General features: G+C 42.1%; 1 protein-coding gene across 9 annotated transcripts in view; it reads left to right on the top strand.

Annotated features, from left to right (window-relative positions):
• LOC133411107 (guanine nucleotide exchange factor DBS-like) overlaps positions 1 to 22,201 on the top strand; it is a 30,281-nt gene that overhangs the window by 3,866 nt on the left and 4,214 nt on the right. For 4 of the 9 annotated variants that reach the window (XM_061693023.1, XM_061693019.1, XM_061693028.1 and 1 more), the window contains exons 2-28: positions 5,563 to 5,646; positions 7,651 to 7,765; positions 10,095 to 10,185; positions 11,389 to 11,508; positions 11,595 to 11,711; positions 12,323 to 12,472; positions 13,075 to 13,199; positions 14,378 to 14,492; positions 14,564 to 14,683; positions 15,320 to 15,511; positions 15,591 to 15,782; positions 15,862 to 16,021; positions 16,392 to 16,450; positions 16,524 to 16,606; positions 16,710 to 16,776; positions 16,851 to 16,966; positions 17,647 to 17,716; positions 17,809 to 18,066; positions 18,149 to 18,274; positions 18,976 to 19,197; positions 19,280 to 19,372; positions 19,450 to 19,528; positions 20,267 to 20,339; positions 20,418 to 20,530; positions 20,717 to 20,806; positions 21,499 to 21,558; positions 21,974 to 22,039. In XM_061693023.1, the coding sequence (XP_061549007.1) occupies positions 5,563 to 5,646; positions 7,651 to 7,765; positions 10,095 to 10,185; positions 11,389 to 11,508; positions 11,595 to 11,711; positions 12,323 to 12,472; positions 13,075 to 13,199; positions 14,378 to 14,492; positions 14,564 to 14,683; positions 15,320 to 15,511; positions 15,591 to 15,782; positions 15,862 to 16,021; positions 16,392 to 16,450; positions 16,524 to 16,606; positions 16,710 to 16,776; positions 16,851 to 16,966; positions 17,647 to 17,716; positions 17,809 to 18,066; positions 18,149 to 18,274; positions 18,976 to 19,197; positions 19,280 to 19,372; positions 19,450 to 19,528; positions 20,267 to 20,339; positions 20,418 to 20,530; positions 20,717 to 20,806; positions 21,499 to 21,558; positions 21,974 to 22,039 (3,156 nt within the window). The remainder of the gene's footprint in view (positions 1 to 5,562; positions 5,647 to 7,650; positions 7,766 to 10,094; positions 10,186 to 11,388; positions 11,509 to 11,594; positions 11,712 to 12,322; positions 12,473 to 13,074; positions 13,200 to 14,377; positions 14,493 to 14,563; positions 14,684 to 15,319; positions 15,512 to 15,590; positions 15,783 to 15,861; positions 16,022 to 16,391; positions 16,451 to 16,523; positions 16,607 to 16,709; positions 16,777 to 16,850; positions 16,967 to 17,646; positions 17,717 to 17,808; positions 18,067 to 18,148; positions 18,275 to 18,975; positions 19,198 to 19,279; positions 19,373 to 19,449; positions 19,529 to 20,266; positions 20,340 to 20,417; positions 20,531 to 20,716; positions 20,807 to 21,498; positions 21,559 to 21,973; positions 22,040 to 22,201) is intronic. The other 5 variants (XM_061693025.1, XM_061693022.1, XM_061693021.1 and 2 more) reach the window with 5 other exon arrangements.

Below are 22,201 nucleotides of genomic sequence, written 5' to 3'. Positions count from 1 at the left end.
CTGAATTAAAAGAAATATGGTTACATTAATACAGCTTCAAGCAAATGTGTGCATTGATATCTGTCTAAAGGTAAATCATTTTTATTTGACTGTGTTTAATTACATTCGGTCTACTCAAGAGCCAGGTTTCTGCATGCCCTTTGGCGTCTGTTGAATGTGTGTCAGTAGTGGCAGGCGGTCCAGATGTGTGACTGTGACCCACTAACGTTTGACTGGTCTCCCCAACAAACGTGAACGGGATGCTAATCCCTGCCGTTAAGCCCGTTAAAGATCATTATCCCCTCAAACAACAGCTGGTGTGTATGCATGCGTCTTTAAGTGTTTCAATGACAGTGTGAAATCATACTTGCTTGTTTTACAGGGAGAGGCTAACTTGTTTTTATTTAATTCCTATTGATTGTTTTTACTATTACATTTTATGTTCCATATTTATTTATGTAGAGCACTTTGTTTCAGCTCTTTTTTTAAAGTGGCCGATAAATAAAAGCTGAGTTGTTCTCATCTTAATACAGCTACACTCACTGGACACTTTATACACCGGCATAATCTAACAAAGATTAATAATAATTATGTCCTTAAAAGATAATAACACTCCTTTTGATTGATACATCTCTTGTATTGGATCCTTTCTGTAACCTTACACACAGGTGCTTATGGGACACACAGGTATTAATGACGAAATGTCATGTGTGATGCATGAATCATCTTACAAAGTCTTTGTGACATCACTGACACTTAGTGATGAGAAAAGGTGCAAAAGAAAGTGCTTTGAAACTTGACACTCCCAAGATAACAGAGTGGTTTCACTTGTAATGTTGTGTTGACTCGTTCCAATTATAACGGCTAGAGGGATTTCGAATGATGCTGTTAGGTGTGAATGGCAAGCAGTGTTAGATCTCTAAGAAGCGGCACTATATATTTAATCAGGATAATTTGAGGCACTTGGGCTCAATTATCATAGATTTTTGTGCAAGTGTGAGGCTTGCTGGGCATTTGCCTAATTTGGCAAACGGGTCTACGACAAGCTTGGCATACTGGCGCAATGAGGGTGTGTCCTTTGACATCTGGTGGGAGAAAGGTGATCTAAACTTGCCTGTTGGGTCTATGTCTGTTGCTGTTAGACCGCTTGTCTAACGAACGCGACTTTAGTGAACAGATTCTGAGTGCCACGGACGTGTGGTGGATGTCAGAAATAATCCATTCATAAATATGTAAACAGTTGGCATCAAACCCTCAGAATTGTTGAAGAAATAAATTCATTGGACTTATTAGTAGTATTATTAATATCATTATATAATTTTAATTATCCCACTGCCTGACACGGGGGGCACGAATGATCAAGTGCAGATATTTGTGATCTCCTTTCCATCTTCCGCCCGTGGAGGTCTGCTTGCAGTTCCGTATAAATGTACTTTGCACGCTTCGACCTCCTGGACTCAAGCAAATCGGTTTCTTCTTCCGCTATGTCAAAGACTGTCGGTGCACCTCGAGCCACATTTAAAGGGAATGAGAGGAGCCGCTTTGATTGGACAGAATTCAAGTTGGCTGTGATCACGCCCACAGCAGTGCAGACGTCCGACTTTTAAAATGCGCCGGGCCACGATATTACTAACAAACCGTGTCTAGCCCACCTAGTTTATGATAACTGTAGCATCAATGCTAATTTGCGTTAGCCCATCTACTGCATTTCGTGTGTTAATGTTAAGCCATCAAGTGTCACAGTCAGCAGCAACTCCTTACACAGGTGCCATCGGCTTTCTGGTCTGTAAAGTATATCTGTGTATATGACATGTTATATGACTTTCGTTCGATGAAATTGTGTGAAATAAACTGTAGAATGTTAAATTCTTGTTTTAGGAGTCAATTTTACAATAAACTTCAACTGGGAGTTATAGCGTGTTGTGGATTTGACTTTTTTTCTTCCGTAGCTGCTTCAGGTGTTTCCCCTCCATGTCTCTTGTGCTGCTGTTGTGTGGGGCCGCAGGCTGAATAAAGTAGGACAGTTTACCGCAGGGCTCTCATTTCGCTTTCATTCTTTCCACATATATATTGTACAGTAAGAGTAATAAACAGCTTGAAGCCAGCAAACTTGGCCTTTTTGGACAACTGTTCGCTATACAGTGTGCCGAACTGCACAGAAGTACCGGCGTCACGGAAAACTCTTCGGCCAGTCAGAATTTGTGACCCCAGAGGGCGAAGTTGCTCCTTTGCGTGGATTTGAGAGTTTGACAAGAATATTTTATGTTAATGACATAAACTAGGTTTTGTCAGAATATGTGATCTCACCTCAGCGGCGGTATTGTTTGAGTTGTTATTAAGTTTGTGTTTGCATACACACACATACTGCATATATGTGTGTGTGTATACCTATAGTTTAGTTTATTGTTTATTTATTTCATTGTTTCATACACCAAATGAGGTGTATGAAACCTAACAGGCTTACACCCATCCATCCATCCATTTTCTGAGCCGCTGCTCCTCACTCGGGTCGCGGGCGTGCTGGAGCCTATCCCAGCTGTCATCGGGCAGGAGGCGGGGTACGCCCTCAACTGGTTGCCAGCCAATTGCAGGGCAGATACAAACAAACAAACAACCATGCGCACTCACATTCACACCTACGAGCAATTTAGAGTCTCCAATGAATGCCTGTTTTTGGGATGTGGGAGGAAACCGGAGTGCCCGGAGAAAACCCACGCAGGCACGGGGAGGACATGCAAACTCCACACAGGCGGGGCCGGGGATTGAACCCGGGTCCTCAGAACTGTGAGGCTGACGCTCTAACCAGTCGTCCACCGTGCCGCCAACAGGCTTACAAGACACTGAAATACAAAACAAATATGAGCACAGTCAAGCAGGAATGAAAGCAAACTCACAGTATCTAGCAGACAAAAACCAATAATGTTGCTTATTGGCCAATAGACCTTCCACGCATTAAACATTATTTTAACATTACAAACATTTAGAGAGAAAAAACAACAACAACACAAAAATGACCATAGGGGATATATTTTAAGAGGGGCATTTCTGAAACAAACATAATGGATGGGTGTTTGGATTTGATGTGTGGGAGTTGCCGGGGGCCAAGGTGTGGTTGTCTGACTGAGTGAGTGCACCCCGCAGATGTCCCATCACCTCGGGCAACAAGTGGCCATTATCATCCATGAGGCATCCCTGCTTTATACCAAGTTACAAACATCAGAGCCGAGGCCATTTGTCTTTCGCTCGCTCTGTCCCGCTCTCATTTCCACGTCCATTGATGCTTTGTTCGCTGCGTGCACACCCTCGCCGGAGGTTACAGTAAAAAAGAGCGAGGAAATGGAAACTGCTCCTCAAATGTCTTTTCCAAATCAAGAACTGATAGTCTTAAAATAGAAGGCAATCCACAACAAGACAGACTCTCATTTCATGCATGGAAGTTAAATTTTGCAGACACGATCGGTTCAACCTCAAAGCAACAATATGTAATAATTTGACGTTATAGTACAGATTCAAAATGATAATGATGGTCCACTTTTACTAAAGAAGCTACAAAGGACTAAAGTGCTTCCGACATTGTCATAGTGACCCCCAGATCACCTACTTTGGTAGTCTAGAACTGTATTTCCCAACTTGTACTGAGACAAGGCACCCATTTTACACAAAAAACATTTTACCATCACAACATAAAACACAAATGTCACAAAACATCTATGTAGTGAAATAATGATCTTGTCGCAATTTACTCACAAATTGACTTACTTGGTGGGAAATATGGCCCTGTTTGATTGAGCACAAAGCTGATATACTTGCAGGAAGCCGTGACGTATTCTGTTGTATGAATGTTAATCGTTGGATACACGCCTTTATTGTACTGCCATCTCATGGAAGAGTATTGAATTTTTCTTTGATTGTCACTACATGTTGCTGGCATAGCTATGAACATATATATATATATATATATATATATATATATATATATATATATATATTAATAAATAATGTTTTTTGGACAAATTAAGTGGAATTGGATAAGATCGGATGATCTCAGGCTGCCATTCCCTGGTTGGGAATCACTGGTCTAGGATTTGAAGGGACCGCCGAGAGACTTGTCGGCCTGAGCATCACTGCTAGCATTACAGTTCAGAGTTGGGTATAGTACTTAATAACATTACTACAACACATTAAAATGATCAGTGTTTGTTCAACACATAATTAGAGAACACATGAGCAATCACGGTCCAATTGTACTAAATAGAACAGTACTTCTGTTGTTGTCATAGTGACACCTGGCTCCCCGACTTCAGTCGTCTATAATATGGAGGGACCAGCTACAACAGTTCTCATGTTGTGTTAGCTTTAGCGCTAACATTCCAGTTTAGTTAATTCAGTGTCTGTGAAAAATGCACTCTAAAATGATCAGACGTTTGTGTCAAGACATAATGTTAGAAGATATAGGAGCTCTATTAGCGTATAGCTTCAGACTATGTCCTTGCTGAACAAAAAATTACTTTTTGTTGGTGTTTACAATGCTGTTGTGGTCTTGGTCACGAATGTGTGCATATTAATGGTACGTAGCTGACAATATGCTGATTCCAGATTGCCTCAGCTAACACGTTCTTGACCTATGCCACACCACACCTCTAAAAGTTTGGTGGGAATCAGTTTTGTATTATTTGCCTCTTATTGTATTTGTATTACAATTTACTGTTTTTATGTCAAGTTAGATGCTGTGGTAAAGATCATTAGCATAACCGTGGCCAAAAACTTAACTCGTGTACATATTGTAATTATATTGCTTTATGCAGGGTGCCGGCGGATCCTTAAAATGTTTTTGAAAATCATACATTTGATTTGACTTAAGGCCTCAATTCTTCTTAAAATAGTACTTAATCATTAAATCCACCTTTCCAGTGGTTTAAAAAAGGCAAATTGTGTCTTAAACAAGCTGGCAAGTAAAATAATAATTAAAGTTTGTTGAGAGCAGATAAGGTCGACTTAGGTAGTTTGCATGAATACAATGTATTTGCATGAAAAATGTCTTAAATGAGCTGCTAGCCGGTCAGTCGCATGGCACGCTTTATATTTCATTGTCAAAATGTCATTCTGATCATGTTGGAATCGAGATTATATTTACAGTATTTGTTTGTGCGACATCCCAATCAAGAATTATCAGGCTGCGTGTTCAATTTACTTTGGGTCAACGGAAGGGTGATCTTCATAGCCATCGTAACCAAACCCCATTCACAAGTGGAACCGTCCTTTTGACAGAACTTCAGGACCTGAATGGTGTTGTGCCGTTCTTCATGCAAAACTCACAAAGCTCCTCTCCAATCAGCTCATCTAGTTTGACCACAGATCGTTAGGCTATCGATCTGTTTGCTTCTTCTGTTCTCTCAGTTTCAAGCTGAGCCACGCCAGTTTTCATCCAACAAACACCAAATAAAAGGTTTTACATGGTCTCAGTCAGTGAAATGTACAGTAAAGTAGTAGGATATTTCTTAAAGCCATAGACAGATGGTTACGTAAAGAAAGTAGATTAGTTTTCTTTTTTTTTCATTGCATGTTTTTGTGTCTTCCCGCCAGATGAGATCATGCAATTGGACAGCAGCCCTCTCCGTGCTGCTGACATCACTCCTGAACTCAGGAGGCAGTTTGCTTTTCTTTCAGGTGACTCATTTATGACTCATTCATTGTGTGGGTGTCTCTGGTACTTGAACTTGGCTTTTCTCCTTTTATGAATATGATTTTTACCTCAATGTCTCAATTGCTTTTGTTTTGTAACGTAGTACTCTGTCGACATTGACGGTCTGTAATCGTGACCATCCATCCATCCATCCATTTTCTACCGCTTATCCAAGGTCAGGTCGCGGGGGCAGTAGCTTTAGCAGGGACGCCCATACTTCCCTCTCCCCAGCCACTTCATCCAGTTCCCAGGTCAGCCGAAAGACATAGTCTCTCCAGCGTGGCCTGGGTCGTCCCCGGGGTCTCCTCCCGGTGGGACGTGCCCAGAACACCTCACCGGAGAGGTGTTCGGGAGGCATCCGAATCAGATGCCCCAGCCACCTCATCTGGATCCTCTCGAAGTGGAGAAGCAGCGGCTCTACTCTGAGATCCTCCCGGATGACCGAGCTTCTCACCTTATCTCTGAGGGAGAGCCCGGACACCCTGCGAAGGAAACTCATTTCGGCCGCTTGTATCCGGGATCTTGTTCTTTCGGTCACGACCCACAGCTCGTGACCATAGGTAAGGGTAGAAACGTAGATCGACCGGTAAATCGAGAGCTTCGCCTTTCGGCTTAGCTCCTTCTTCACCACAACGGACCGATACAAGGTCCGCATCACTGCAGACGCTGCACCGATCCGCCTGTCGATCTCCCGTTCCATTCTTCCCTCACTCGTGAACAAGACCCCAAGATACTTGAAATCGTCCACTCGGGGCAGGATCTCATCCCCGACCCGGAGAGGGCACGCCACCCTTTTCCGACTGAGGACCACGGTCTCAGATTTGGAGGTGCTGATTCTCATCCCAGCCGCTTCACACTCGGCTGCGAACTGCTCCAGTTAGAGTTGGAGATCACGGCTTGATGAAGCCAACAGAACCACATCATCTGCAAAAAGGTTCTAATTGCAGATGGCTATTGTTTTCCAGTCTAACACATGCGTCAGCTTTATTTTGCATTTTCCTTTGACCTATTTTTTGCTTGGCAGTTATTTGCCATTCAAATGTCACAGCTTAGTCTCCTTCCTCATTTCTTTTATAAGGACATTGCAGTACCTTTTTCTAAATTCTGACTAGTTACAAAGACTATTCATTCATGTACTCATATATAGTACATAATATTTTCTTTTAGGTCAAAGTATTTCTATACCTGCAAGTCTTTTTTTCCATTTAACCTTGCAGTAGCAGTGGTAGTGTCGGGAACCATTTTGCAGACATGACTAGAACCATGACGGTGCAAATGCTGTTACCGTAGCGACAAGAAGAAAGAATGGGCTGCCGATATTGATATTCCGGGCACAGGCACTGACAAAGCAGCTGTTAAATGCAGGGAGACAGCCTGCGAAAAAAAGGTGTGATTGTCATTGTCATCACACAGCTTCTGACGTTTTCATATTGATTATTAATATGGAATAATGGAGGTCAAGTAGTCGGAAAGGGAGCTAATAACCATGAAACAAAAACAATTATAATACACATTAGTACATTCTCAGAGATTTATTACTGGACATGACTGGGCTGCAAACCTTTGTAAATAAATGAACTGGCTACATTGAGGTGTGTGATATTTAAATTTGACCTCATGTTTCTGTAAAATGAATACATTTATGTCAAAACCCACCCCCAAACATTTTTGTCAAAAATATAATTCATATTTTATTAATTAATATGTATGTAAAAACACACCAGGATTGTTTTTTTTATATGAATTATTCTATTAATAAATATAATTCCTGTAATTATTTATTTGCATCATATAACTGATAACGATGATAATAATAAGTGTGGGTTTTATAGAAATGTTGAGTACATAGTTAGAAGTAGCTCAGATGGACCTGCAGGCTACAGAAACAAACAAAGCAAAAGCACACATCACAAAGCAACAAATAACCAACATACTGTTGAGATGTATCATAACTGTATCTTGATTTATGTGTCTTTGCTCTTGCTCAGGAGGAAGAGGAGACAACGGCAGCCCCATCATTGTGTTCCCAGAATTCCCGTCCTTCGGCGAGATCACTGACAGAGAGTTTCACAATGTCCTCACCTACCTGACAAGTGTCCCCAGGTGAGGTCGCTAGCCATCTCGCTGTCACATTTATTGTATTTTCTTTTTTCCTACAATTCAACATAAAGCCTTCCTGTTAGCTTTGACGATGAGCAATGAAACGTGGTACTAATAATAATGTCTGAGGCTATTTTAAAAGGACAAACTTAAGCTTTACACAACAATGTGTGTCGCGTTAACCATAATGCAATGGAATATAGAATGCATGTTAAAATGTCTGTATAAAATAATAGTGATGAAAAGCAAATGAGTGGTGTTAGGAATGTGCTAATGGCTGTATTGTACAGTACGTACTACAATAAAATAGGGCATGAAAAGAAATTATTTTGACTTGAAGACTGCCAGGACTACTGTATTAACCTGCTCAATGCTATAGCACATTTAACCTCAGCGCTCAAAACCTTTCTTTTCTACTGAAGCTACTGTATTCTAAACTTTCAACATTGTTGTCGTTTTGTTTTCATATCGCAGTATATTTCGGCAGGTTCAAAAAATTTTTTTTCTTTCCAATATCATGCAGTTTTTTATGCAGGCGGCACGGTGGACGACTGGTTAGAGGGTCTGCCTCACGGTTCTGAGGGCCGGGGTTCAATCCCCGGCCCCGCCTGTGTGGAGTTTGCATGTTCTCCCCGTGCCAAAAACATGCATGGTAGGTTAATTGAAGTCTCTCAATTGCCCCTAGGTGTGAATGTGAGTGCGACTGGTTGTTTGTTTATGTGTACCCTGCGATTGGCTGGCAACCAGTTCAGGGTGTACCCCGTCTCCTGCCCAATGATGGATGGGATGGGCTCCAGCACTCCCGCGACCCTCGTGAGGATAAGCGGCTCAGAAAATGGATGGATAATCTTATTCAAACACACTTAAATTGTTCTGTTTATTCGTCACCTCTATCTTAATGCTAACATACCCAACGACGGAAATTAGCATAAATGTTACAGTAATTCTAAACCTTCAAACTGCTACTTTAACACTCAAAGAGCAGCAACACATACAAACAGAGCGTACAACAATGCTCCCAGGCATATATTCTCTCTGCTCTCACAGGACAAAAATCTAAAACGGCAAAAACGCGGCACTGAAGGGTTGTCCTCTGATAACTACGCTCTTCTCACCTCTTCCAGTGGATCTCAGTGCTGGCAGGTTACAGCACAATGTGGTATTATTACGATACAGAAGGCTCACAACTCTAAACTTCAACAGCTCTTTTCGGTATACTGAAAAAAAACAATGAAAAAAGACGACTTGAAAAGCCGCAATATAACGAGGGTTCACTCTACCAGGAGAAAATGGTCATAACGCCTGCATTAATCAGTTATAATCCAGGGTTGTTATCAGTCTTCTACAGGGTGTCATACACTGGGGGACTGGATGAGGGGGGAGCGAGTGTGAAACCACCATAATCCTAAACATTCACGCGCTATGATTCAATGATTTTAGTCTTTAATTGCATTTTAGTTTATGTTTTCATTGTAGATTGAGTTGAACAGTTGAGTGTTTCATTTGAAAGGTTACTGTTCAAGGGTGTGATTAGCCTCGAGCCATTGGAAAGACTAACATGGGTCATGGGTCCCATTGTCTTCCTCCAGGGAAGGGCATCATCTGACGTGTATCGTGACCTTAAGCACCTCCTGCTTGTTCGAAGAATGATCAGTAGATCAGCTGGTGAAACATTATTTCTTGACAAAGGCCACGTAAATCCATATGACTAAACAAATAGTTGTGTGCTGGGTAAAATAAAAACAAAAAAAATCTTAGTTTTAGTTTTATTATTTACTGCTATTAACATACTCACAATACAAACGCTAACTATATACAAATATTCAAGTGTCAGTATTCAGCACTGTATCATACTTAAGGTGATGCATTGTTTTGCTTACCTTATCAAGTTACATGAGAGGGACAAAATATTGGAAATATCTCTGAGTGTGATGCAGTGCAATTATACATTACAATAACAAAATATTTTGAATACTTATTGAGTGTCAAGTAAGATTGGTGTTTTTTTAGATGAGTACCTAAGGTTGAGTGTATATGGCTGAAAAAGCATTTTGACTGCATAACCATAAAACTGCGTTTAGAGGGCCTCTCCTTGGGCCAGACATGATGGGGGATGCCACCACGAGTGGCCAGAGAGGCCACTCGTGGTGGAGGGTGGGCACAGGCAGGTGCGTCCCTGTCAGAGAAGATAAGTAGAGCCACACAATAACACAACGTGGCTTCATCATTCGTCTCACAAAAGAAAACTGTGCGCTTGCTGTTTTTTGTCTGAACTATTGTTGCGATTAGGTTTCTACCATTAATGGATTTTTCCTCACTGTGTGTGTGCCAGTTTGCCATCAACAGACGTGGGCTTCATCCTCGTCATCGATCGCCGGCAGGACCGATGGGCGGCCGTCAAAGGGACCCTGCTTCGGATCGCGGTGAGTTCACTCAGCTGGTGGCTTCTTTGTTTTGGGAATGTCTGCACCTGCCTCTGAGTGAGAGGTGTACTGCTAACTGCTAGGAGTCCGTTTGTGTCCCTCAGGGTGCAGTCTGCAAATGGGTTAGTTATTGGACTGTTTTTACTTTTTCCAGTGCAAAAAAAAGGTACAGATGTTTTCAAGCTGTGAAAGTGTCAAAGCAACAAAAGCAGTGCCTGTGGTGGTACAATTCAGAATTGGACTAGTTGCACTAAAACACATGACACCTCTGCTTATCTCGTGAGATTTCAGCTCAGTGAACAGCTACTGTAAAGGATTAACTCCACTAGGTAACAGTAGCAGTTAAGGGATCTACACCATAAAGTCAGCTTGTTTCATTTTTATGTGAAGTGACTCACCTTCATCCTTCACATTTGTCACTGTGTCTGGCACTGGTCATCAGAATTATGGGTTATCCAGCCCCTGTAACAGATCATTTATGTTTCTATTATTTCCAGTGGGTAGAATATATCCTGTCTGAACCAATCAGAGGTTGACCGGTGCTTTGGAATGGATTGTGTTCAACTAGCTTGCCACTGTATGATTTAGGTAAAGGTACCGGTATTGTTTCCTTCCTTTTTCACTTCCTCTGTCTTGGTACGACAGGAGGATGAATTAAATTGTGCCTTTGAAGAGCGATGATATCAGAATGTGACATCACCCTAATAATAAGAGCTTTATTGGAGCTTCTATCCTGCCCTCCTGGCTATCCCCGTTACAGTTATTCTACCTCTCACTGGGTCAAACATGTTCAGGTAGTAGTTTTTGCTTCAGGTTGAATCAATCACGATTGTACTGAGGAGGGAGGCGAGCGACGAGGAAAGATGAAACACGATGTGATTATTTACCGCCAGAGCTGCCCTCAGAAGACACTGATGGAGGACGCTTGCTCGTTTTAAATTAAATCAGCTTTTATCTGTTCCACACGGCTGGTGATGACGAGCTTCCTGTCTCCTTTACAATAATGCCCTGTCTGAAATGATGCATGGTGGTGTTAATATATAAATATTGTTGTAATTCAATCGGGTCTGCTCCCGAGTAAGTGCTGTGCTAGTTAGGTGCCCCTCTAATCAGAATTGGAAATTAAGCATTATTGTCTTTGTCAAGGCAGATTTTTAATACAGCGCTCTTTAATTGGATCTTGTCCTCTCCCTCTCACCCCAGGGCGCGTTCCCTGGAAACCTTCAACTGGTTCTGGTCCTGAGGCCCACCACTCTCCTCCAGCGCACACTCTCCGACATCCTATTTAAGTTCAACAAGGATGAGTTCAAAATGAAAGTGCCTGTGCGTGCCTCTCTTTCACCTTTGTTCACCTGTGTCCCATTGGAGAATCTACTGCATGTGGGGGTCACGTTGTGGTTCTGTTCCAGGTGATCATGCTGAGCTCGGTGAGTGAGCTTCACTCGTACATCGACCACACACAGCTGAGCCAGGAACTCGGTGGAACGCAGGCATACTGTCATGAGAAGTGGATCACTCAACGCATCGTATGTACATGCATCGACACACTTTTTTATGTTGCGAAAAAAAACCTGAGATGTTAACATTTTGTTCCCTTGGCTCCTGAAGGAATTCTGGATCTGGACTTTTGACTAGTATGATCCTAATATCACATGATCAGATGAGATATACTGTAATCTCCTGTATATCGCTGGCAATGAGCAGAAACAAAACAATCACTTTTCTGGGAACCAAAAAGATTGCATGTTTGTTGAGCCATTAACATTGCATCTTCAACGAGACCAAGCCATTTTGGAACCGTTATATTGGACAATCATTTGTAAAAATAACATACCCACAGGAGGACTGACCAAAAGTATCAACTTGTAAAAAAAAATATGTAATTGACCAAATTTGGACATGGCACGTTTCGTTCCAACACCAGCGATATGCAAAATTGAATGTTCCTATGTTTATGTTCAATTTAAATGCCTTCCAAATGTTAATCAAGATACAGGATAGGTTTCTGACTCTTCTGCTCGGAGTTTCATTAACATAGGGCACTATTGCTACAGCCAATTATAAACTGTAAAGATTTTTCATGATGTCATTAATGTGTCGTTCTCATTTCATCTCATCTTCTTGTTTGTTATGGCAGGCTATCGAGGGCTTTGCCTTGATGGTGAAGAAGATGGCCCAGGACCTTCAGTCGTTTGGCGCTGAGCTGGCTGAAACAGAACTCCCCAGTGAGACGCAGGCCACCGGCCTCCTCCTCAGTGCACACGGCAGCAAGAAAGACAAGATGAAGGCAAGTCATTGTCCTTTACAGTTGAAACCAGATGTTTGCACACACTATATAAAAAGACGCTTGTTTTCCCACTGACTGACATGAAATCAGACTAAACTATTCCTGTTTTAGGTCAATTAGGTTTGCCAAAATTATTTCTATTTAATAAATGCCAGACTAATGAGTGAATGATTGTTTTAGACCGTTTTCCATTGCTTTCCTCAAAGTCTGTAGTTCACATTCATTTCGTTAGTATTTGACGTGGGTCAAACGTTTTGGATATCTTTCCAGAAGCTTCTCATGATAGTCGGAAGGAATTTTGGCCCATTCCTCTGAACACAACTGGTGTAACTGAGTCACGTTTGTAGCCTGCCTCCCTCACACAGATTTTCAGCTGCCCATAAAGTTTCAATAGCATTGAGATCAGGGTTTTGCGATGGCCACTCCAAAACATTGACTTTGTTATCCTTAAGCCACTTTGTAAGCAGTTTCTCAGTTTGCTTTGTCCATTGTCCATTTGGAAGACCCGTTTACGCCCGAGTGTATGTAAACATCTGGTTTCGACTGTACGTAGACTTGTTTATGTGTGTAGTATAGTTGATTGCCTATATGTGTTTGTTCAGGATGATCTGCTGGTGGCTCTGAAGCAAGGTAGCAGGCTGTTGGAGAGCATCAATGAACCTTTGATGCACAACCCTGACCACAGCATGAACCAGGACGAACTGGAGAACCTGGCAACAGTGCAGAGGTAGGAAGATTGCTTTGTAATGGCAGACTTTTTGATAAGCCCTGTACAGCTCTTAGCAATAGTGTCCATTGAGTGTATAGTTGACGTTTCATTGGGAGCCACAGTTTGGTGAGGAAATTGAAGCTGAAAGAGTTAGCTGCTTGCTAGCTGTCTTGTAATTTCTCATCGGTGAAGCTGGTCTGGTACTTGCGAGGTTTTTGAAGTTAGTGAGCAGCACTGAAGGCTTAGAGCAGGGCTATTCAGCTGAAATTTAAAAAGGTCCAGATCAAGATCATTTCTTAAAGCTTTTTATTTGGATATATGTTCAAATGACGGATCTACATCTGCTTGCAATCAATTCAGAAACCTTTTGGTATTTATTATTGTTGAATAACACAAAACTAAACACACAGGTATGACTGCCATTATGTACAGTTGTGGTCATAAGTTTACATACTCTGGCAGATAATATGACTGAACAAGGATCATTTCCATCCATCCATCCGTTTTCAGAGCCGCTTCTCCTCACTAGGGTCGCGGGCATCCTGGAGCCTATCCCAGCTATCATCGGGCAGGAGGCGGGGTACACCCTGAACTGGTTGCCATCCAATCGCAGAAGGATCATTTCATTATTTTCTTTTTATTATTGTTGTGCTTTTCTGAAATGCCTTGTAGTTTAATTTGAATCCCATTAAAATAAATGTAAATGTTTTTTTCCCTGATCTTTCAAGTTTTCTTTAAATAATGGTAGACATCTTACAATTTTTTCCAGGGTAATAATCAAATTTATTTACTGTGCAATGTTCTCTCATTTACTAAACAAAAGTACTGCATTTAAAATAAGTCAGTGGGAAAACAACAATGCAGACTTGAGTGTTCTGAGTAAGGTCACGTGGGATGGCTTAACTCGTATATACCTTTAATTGTTCTACATTTTGTCAACCACCAAAACATTACCGTGTAGCCTATAATGGCTGTGTTGCTTAAAATATAAGCAGTATATAGTTTTCGAATCATAACCCTTCTTTTTTGCCTGCAACTGCTTCTGGGTCGGGATTCAGGCCACAGTCGGCCGGTTAGTGACCTCTGGCTTAGCGTATCGTGTCAACTGGCATTAGGCTCACTGAGGACCCGGTCAGTATTCTGAGTTTTCTAACCTTTCCATCGACTTTTCCACCTCCTCCTCTGCCCTCTACTAGACTGCTGTCTCAGTTGGACGAGACGGAAAGGGCTTTTGACGAGTTCTGGGGGAAGCACCGTGCCAAACTGGAGCAGTGTCTGAAGCTCCGCCACTTCGAGGACGACTATAAGGAGGTTAGCCAATCAAATCATCTCTCACTGCTGAGGTTTCTCTTACTCATCTTGAATATGTTTTGGCGCCTTAGGTCAGGCTTCTGCTGGATCAGCTATCTGAGAAACTGGCCACCTTTTCCGAGGTGGGGATCAGTCCCGCTCATGCCGACCATATCCTCAATGATCTCAACACCTATGAGGAGAGAGTCTGTGTAAGTGACGTGTATGCTAAACATTGAATATTATTGTGTCTAAATTAACTGAACTTTTCACTTTTGTTTTTCTCCTCGGGGACACCAGTAGACCTCAGTGGAGACACAGTTACTTCAAAAAAAAAAACAAAGAATACAAAAAAATCTAACTTAAATTATATTAGATTTCAATAGCTGGACATTTTTGTGTTTCATAAAATGTAATATTAGTGTCTTGTAGACGTTTTCAAAGTGTGATAGGAGTGCAGGTAGACTTCAGATGAGCCACAGCAGCTTGTAAAAGACAAATATAATATAAACCAGCAAAGCTAACTTTATATTTCAATTGCTGAACATTAACTTGAACATTATTGTATTTTACAAAACTAAATATCGGCTTGTAGTAGCTGTTTTCAAAGTGGTGTATCCCTTGGCTGGGTAGACTTCTGCAGCAAGTAAAAACTTTGAAAAAAGTGTGTTCGTTTTATTTATTTAAATTTTTTTTTTATTTCTCCTATCAGGTCTGACACGTACTGTACTTAACTTTTTATTTTTATTTTTATTTTTTTTATTTTATTTTTTTTACTTCCTTTCCTGATCAATGGCTTCTGCGCTTTTTCAAACGGTGACAAAATCTTTTTTTTTTGTGGTCCACAGGAGGTACTGGACAGAGCTTTGGCTTTGGCCCATGAAGGTGATGACCTCATCCAAAAGGCTCACTACGCTCAGGATTCCATTGTGTCGAAAACCAGTGAGCTACGGACACTCTGTCAGGAATTGAGCAACAACCTGAGGGCAAAAAAAGAGCTGCTCCTCAAAGCCCGAGAACTGCATCGCTGCTTGGAGAGGGTGAGCAACATGTGTGTACCTAAACACACATACACTGGCAGTTTTCATGTGTTCATTCTTATTTCACTGTCATCTACAGGCTTCAAAGTGGTGCGATGATGGCATTTTCCTGCTGGCCTCCCAGCCCGTGGACAAGTGTCAATCACATGAGGGGGCGGAGTCAGCCCTGCAGGAGTTGGAGGGGTTCCTGGCGGACGCAGGCCGGGACCGACTGTCGGACCTGAGTAGCATCTTTTCAGATTATGAGGCAGTGCTTGACCAGCAGCTCAGGGTACACATCGCTGTTAGGAACTAAAATTGACAATTTCTGGTAGAATTATGACGTTGATGCGCTTATCGCTTCTGAACAGGACCAAATGGAAAGGGTGTTGCAAAAGCAAGCATCCATGCAGGAGATGTTTGACAAGCGGAGGGTCAGTCTGAACAAGCTGGCAGCCAAGCAGACCAGGCCAGTGCAGCCGGTCGCTCCCAGACCTGAAGCCTTCATCAAATCTCCTCTCAGCTCACCTGGTCAGTCTCAACATTGACTGTTTTTTTTTTTGACCAGCATTCAACACCTGATAGCATATTATCAGTCTAAATCTACACAACATAGGAAAGTCTAAGAGCATACATTCAAATAGACACTTTATTAGCTATACCTAACACATTGAAGATGTGTACACCAATTAGCACCAATGCAAGTGGACTGTAATGCAACAAACAAATCCACAAAATGATTGTATGTGCACCAAGATCTATTTAGCAATCAAAATAGTGCATCACAGAATTTCTGATAGCGATCTTGTGCAGGTGTACATACAAAGAGCTGTTGATTGTGTATTTTACGAGTGGGGCCAAAATATTTGTGTTCTGATTCTGTCCTCATTACCTGCCACAGCACACAAAGGTAAACTGGATAGAAGCCACTCCGAGGCAAACAATGCAAGCTACGACAAAGTGGGTGAAGTCATAATTTTATCTTTAAAGACACTGTCCATGTCACTCCAATACTTCTATTTACCATCCCAAGGGAGACCAGCAGCAGATTGGAGAGGGTAAACGCAGACACGGTTCTCTGTCGGAAGAAGAGGAGAACTTGGCTGTGCTCAGGAGGTGAGACATCTGATTATACTAGAGAAGGGCTGTTTGGCAACAATTGTGTCTCATTTGATTTATATGTGCTTCTTTCGATCTTAACGCTCTCTCCCCGATGCAGGCATGTCATGAACGAGCTGCTGGAAACGGAGAGGGCTTATGTGGAGGAACTGCTGTGTGTCCTCCAGGTTCTCATTTAACCACTCCACAACACTTCTACCTGTGACATTATCACTATTAACTGACTTTTTGTTTATTGCAGGGGTATGCCTCCGAGATGGATAACGCTGCAATGGCGCACCTCATCCCTGCCCATTTGCAGAACAAAAAGGAGGTTTTGTTTGGCAACATGCCAGAAATCTACCACTTCCACAAGAGGTGAGGGAGCGCCCTCTAGCTCTTTTTGATGAGACACCCATTTGTTTGAGGTTCAAATTCAAGTGTCCTAAAATAACTGACTCCAAAGTACTTCTGCTGCTACACTAACTTGTAATAAGGAGAATCGCTCGCTCTGCAATTGCCGTGGCAACTCTGAGTAACTTACCATCGTGGTCTGCGATATTGCAAGCCTTCGTATCGGGCTGATGTTACAGTAGTCTCCATTGCTTGTACAAACTTTATGCAGCATTATGTTCTCTCATAGGCTGCTTCTATTAGGGTTGAAAAACTGTTGAACTACTGCCATTATAAAACATTTTTTTAACTACAGGCAATTAAGTAGTATTTTACCATTCTTAACAGAAATACAAGTGTAAAAAGAAATCACTGTATAATAATACAAAATAAGCAGCCACTTGTGTCACTCTATTACCATTTCTGGTTCTGTGGTTAGCATCACACTTGCCATTGTGGCGGCTCCTCAGAAAAGCCAAAGAGAAAGAAAAACATGGTAATCCCTAAGGGGCTCAGGGGCTTCCAAGTTATTCACCCTCTGTTTTTCCGCAAGGCTTGTTTTTCGCCAAAATACTACAAAAACAAACTCAAAAACAAAACATCTTGTGTAGTTCGTTGAGTGCCAACCAGCACCCTCGTGAATAGTCGTCCACCTTTGTTTCCAGGACATTTCTGAGGGAGTTGGAGCTATATGCAGACTGTCCAGAACTAGTTGGGAGATGTTTCCTGCAAAGGGTGAGCGAATGAAGACTTTCTGCAAGGAGATGGAAAACATTGTTAAATGTTATATTACATTTCCTCGACACAACTTACCTTTCCTCACTCAGATGACAGACCTGCAGATCTACGAGAAGTACTGTCACAACAAGCCTCGCTCTGAAAGCCTCTGGAGGCAGTGCTCCGACTGCGCCTTCTTCCAGGTACTATCAGCACATGCACGGGATTATTGTTTGCTTGAGTGTTTGACGTCTTTATTTGACAATCTTCACCAGGAGTGTCAGAAAAAGCTGGAGCACAAACTTGGCTTGGATTCCTATTTGCTGAAGCCTGTGCAGAGAATCACCAAATACCAGCTTCTGTTGAAGGTAGTAAAACATTGTCCGTTAGCCACAACCTGGAATTGTTGTGGTAAAAAGGGAAGTGGTTTTAATTTTTTGCTTCCTGCAGGAAATGCTTAAGTACAGTAAAGGCTGTGAAGGTACAGAGGACCTGCAAGAGGCTCTAACCTCCATCTTGGGCATCCTCAAAGCTGTCAATGACTCCATGCACCTCATCGCCATTACAGGATATGAGGTGAGAGTCCTGTGAGGTAATATGCACCACTTTTGCGGCACCAACCTTCACAGTACCTCCACAGTACAGTGGATCTAGACACACTGCTTTAGGTTAATATTAATTGGTCGAGAGAATCGTCAGTTCAGAATACAGTCGGGAGAGCTTAACAAAAAAAATCCTGTACTTGTAATAAACAGACACTATTATGGAAGGATTAGTCGTGCATGTTATAAGAATACATCCATCCATTTTCTAAACCACTTTTTGGGGGGGTGAAATAGAAAAATATATTTGTTCAGATATTATATTTATCAATCATTTGTTTCACATTTTATATAATTCTATTATATTACATTACCAGTATATTCACGTTTGTATTTGTGCAAAGGAGTCAGAATGGATTACCGGTAATATTTGAAGCACCGTTGCTGTCTTCTTTTGGTAATGTTAATGACACATGGTGTGGTAACTGATGTCAGAGTGATTGTAATCCACCTAATGGGCACCTGCATTTATTTGTTGAAATAGGGCCAGGCCACTCTTTGAGGAAATGCCGTAATTTAGACACATCGATTACCATCTTGCCATCACACCCCGCAGAGGAAACAGATCAGTGTTCATGGTTCCTAATGACCCATACTGTGCTGAATTGAATTGAACCACTATAGAAGACTTGACATCAGTCGTGTCAAACTAGCGATCTGTCTTTCCTTTACCAGGGCAACCTGAGCGAGCTGGGCAAGCTGCTAATGCAGGGCTCGTTCAGTGTGTGGACGGAACACAAGAAAGGCCACGCCAAGGTCAAGGACCTGGCCCGCTTCAAGCCCATGCAGAGACACATCTTCCTGCACGAGAGGGCCCTTCTCCTCTGTAAGCGGAGGGAGGAGAGCGGGGAGGGCTACGAGAAGGCTCCCTCCTACAGCTTCAAGCAGTCACTCAGCGTGAGCGCCTCGCCGTTCTGGATGTATTTCTTTTTCCGTTTGCGCGATTCGTTATTTCTAATTTCACTGCCTGTCTCGACAGATGAACGCTGTGGGCATTACCGAAAATGCTAAGGGAGACAACAAGAAGTTTGAAATCTGGTGTAACTCCAGAGAAGAGGTCTACATTGTGCAGGTAGGAATGTTTGTTGAAATCCTAATGACTTATGACTAGTGTAGCAAACTATTTTCATCTTACTCTTGACATTTCAGGCACCAACAGCTGACGTGAAAACCACCTGGGTGAAGGAGATAAGGAAGGTTTTGACAACTCAGCTGGAAGCGTGCAGAGGTAACAATCATGATCGCTAAGGAATTTTTGTCCCATTTTGTGTAATTATCTGTTACGATTATGAAAGTAAAACATCAATACAGGTTGTCCTCGGGTGATAAGTTGACGTAAGCCAAATACGTCAAGTTGGAATGTGGCATAGGCTCTCGCTATTCTACGCTGGCGTAAAAGTAAAGTTGTGATTACAGTAAATACTTGTATGAAAAGCAATTCTGGCAATGAAGATAGAACAAATGTAAAACAATATGACGTATACGTACGCCACCACGTCATAGATGAGGATTCCTTGAGGAGTGTTTCATAAGCCAAGCTGTACATTTTACAAGAGAGAAATCTCACTGTACACCACTAAACAAAAATTTGGCAAAAAGTATGACTACTGAAATAATGATGATCTAATCTCAGTTGACTTATAAATGAATGTACTCAGTGTGAAATCTGGGCCGGTTAAATTGAACACAAAGCTAATAAGGAAGCGATGACTTATTCTGTTGTATGAAAGGCAACAAGAGGATACACGGGTTCTTTGTACCTTCTGCCATGTATCGGAAGAGCATTTAGTTGTTCTGCCTCTCACTACACGTGCTTCCATAGATTGATAAACAACATTTTTTTTGTAGTTAATAAATAATAATTTTCAGACAAATTAGATAATTTTCCGTGGTGAGCTCTCACGGCACACTATGTTTCCATGGGACCATGGTTTGCAATCACTAAATTTCATCTTGTCTTGTTCAGAAGCAAGTCAGCAGAGGGCGCCAGATCAGATTATCCAATGTCCGCCAGTGGCAGGAGGACCAGAGAATCAAAGGTAAGTATGCTTTTGCTTTCTCCCAACTCTTGATGAAAATGGATGTTCGACAGGCCAAAATTCTTGGCTCCTCTCCAGCAGCAGCCCATTCAAGGTGGGCCAGAGGAGTTTGAAAAAGGGAGACGAGAGGAAAGCAGAGCACTGCAGCCTCGATGCCAATTCATCTCCTTTTCCAAAGTCAGCGGGCAAAGGTAACCTTTTGGGAGTGTTTCAAGCCATATTCGTGCATGTGAATTACGTCTTTATTCCCACCTCTTGTCTGATTCATGCCTTTCCTCACTTTTCCTTCCTTTGAGTGTCTTTTAACTTACCTTGCGTCTTTCCTCTCCTTTTTGTATTATCTGCCTGTTCCTCTTCCATTTCCTCCGGGTCGGAAGAGAGAGCCACAAGCCCTACCTCAGACAGAAGCGCCGCAGCTAAAAAACGCTTTACTTTACAGGGCTTCAGTAACCTCAAAGCTCAGAAAGGTAACTGCAGGTCATGTTGTCCTATCACATCTGATCATCATACCTTTTGTGGGAAGTTCTACCTTCACTTAGTAGAACATACGTCCAGCAAGGACTGGAATTGTGGAATTGTGAGAAATACCTTTAATGCCTAATTATGTTAGCGAAGACCAGTGGTGTTTTTAGATTTTTAGACATTTTGTAAGGCACCGACCACTTTTGGAATTGTAATAATATATATTACTGATAGGCGCCGCCACACAAAAATGAATAAGAACTATGCTATAGAAAATAAAATGACCTACAGTCCCTGCATGCCAAAACAACTCCAGTAGTTTTTCACTTCTGATAGCAACATGCTGCGCCACACAGATAACACATAATCATCAATCTGAAATTAGATTTAGGCAAGGCAGCGTAGAGCAATAGAATTGCTTTTTTCTTTGTTTTCCCCCACTTGTTGCTTCAACGCACATTCAAATGTCCACATTGATCAAAAACATCATTGCACATATACGACAATTATATTATAGTCCCTCATGCTTAATCACCACTGGTTGCTTAATCACCACTAAGTTGATCACCTAGTTTGCATTTTCTCCACATATTTAAAGTGTTGAAACAAGTACAACGCTTGAAGGCCAAATAAATAAAGAGGTAGTTCATTATAGTGGTCTTTTGCGAGGTCCAACACTGCATGCTTGCCTTCACAGAACCGCCGAGCGCAGATGATAAAAGTTTCACCTTGCCCATCACCATTCTGCTGTGTCCAGGTATCGCACGGCAGCATTAGCAGCGTCATTCAGTGCAGCCCTTGTGCCTTTGCCACAGCAAATTTGACACTGATGGCAAAATCACAAGATTATTTGTCTCTGAAAATATATTTATTTACATGTGAGCTCTTCTTACCCAGTGTGCTGATTGTGTTTAGATACTAGATGTAAAACAGATGTCCCTTTAAAACACATCCCGACCTCGCCCAGTGAAAGCTGTGATGCTTTCGCATACTCAGCTGCATGTGCTTGACTGTAACCAAATAGAAGGCAAGAAGTAGGAAAAATTAGAAGGTAAATTATCGCTTCACTTGTGGTTGCTTTAGTCTTTCCCTCCTTAGGATGTACACTTGGAATGATGTGGTCTCTCTTTCTTGCGCTAATACACAAACTGCCTTCGGGCAAATCATTTTAGGATCCGCGACGAGCCCCGATCACAGGACCAAGCGCCAGAGCGACCCGACGCCGTTCGGCTTTAAAGGTAACGTGCGCCATCCGTTCATCCATGCGTCCATCCACAGTGGTGCTTGTCATCACCAGCTGTGTTTTCTCAGATGCGGGTCCGCCCCCCCTCCACGTGAGCAGGGCCAGGTGGTCGAGCACCTCTAGTCTTTTACACAATAAGTCGAGAGGTACACCCACG

Source organism: Phycodurus eques, chromosome 12 (genome assembly GCF_024500275.1).
Source record: "Phycodurus eques isolate BA_2022a chromosome 12, UOR_Pequ_1.1, whole genome shotgun sequence".
Classification (NCBI taxonomy): domain Eukaryota; kingdom Metazoa; phylum Chordata; class Actinopteri; order Syngnathiformes; family Syngnathidae; genus Phycodurus; species Phycodurus eques.
The sequence above is the reverse complement of the archived record's forward strand: the minus strand, read 5'-3'. Positions and strand labels throughout refer to the sequence as shown.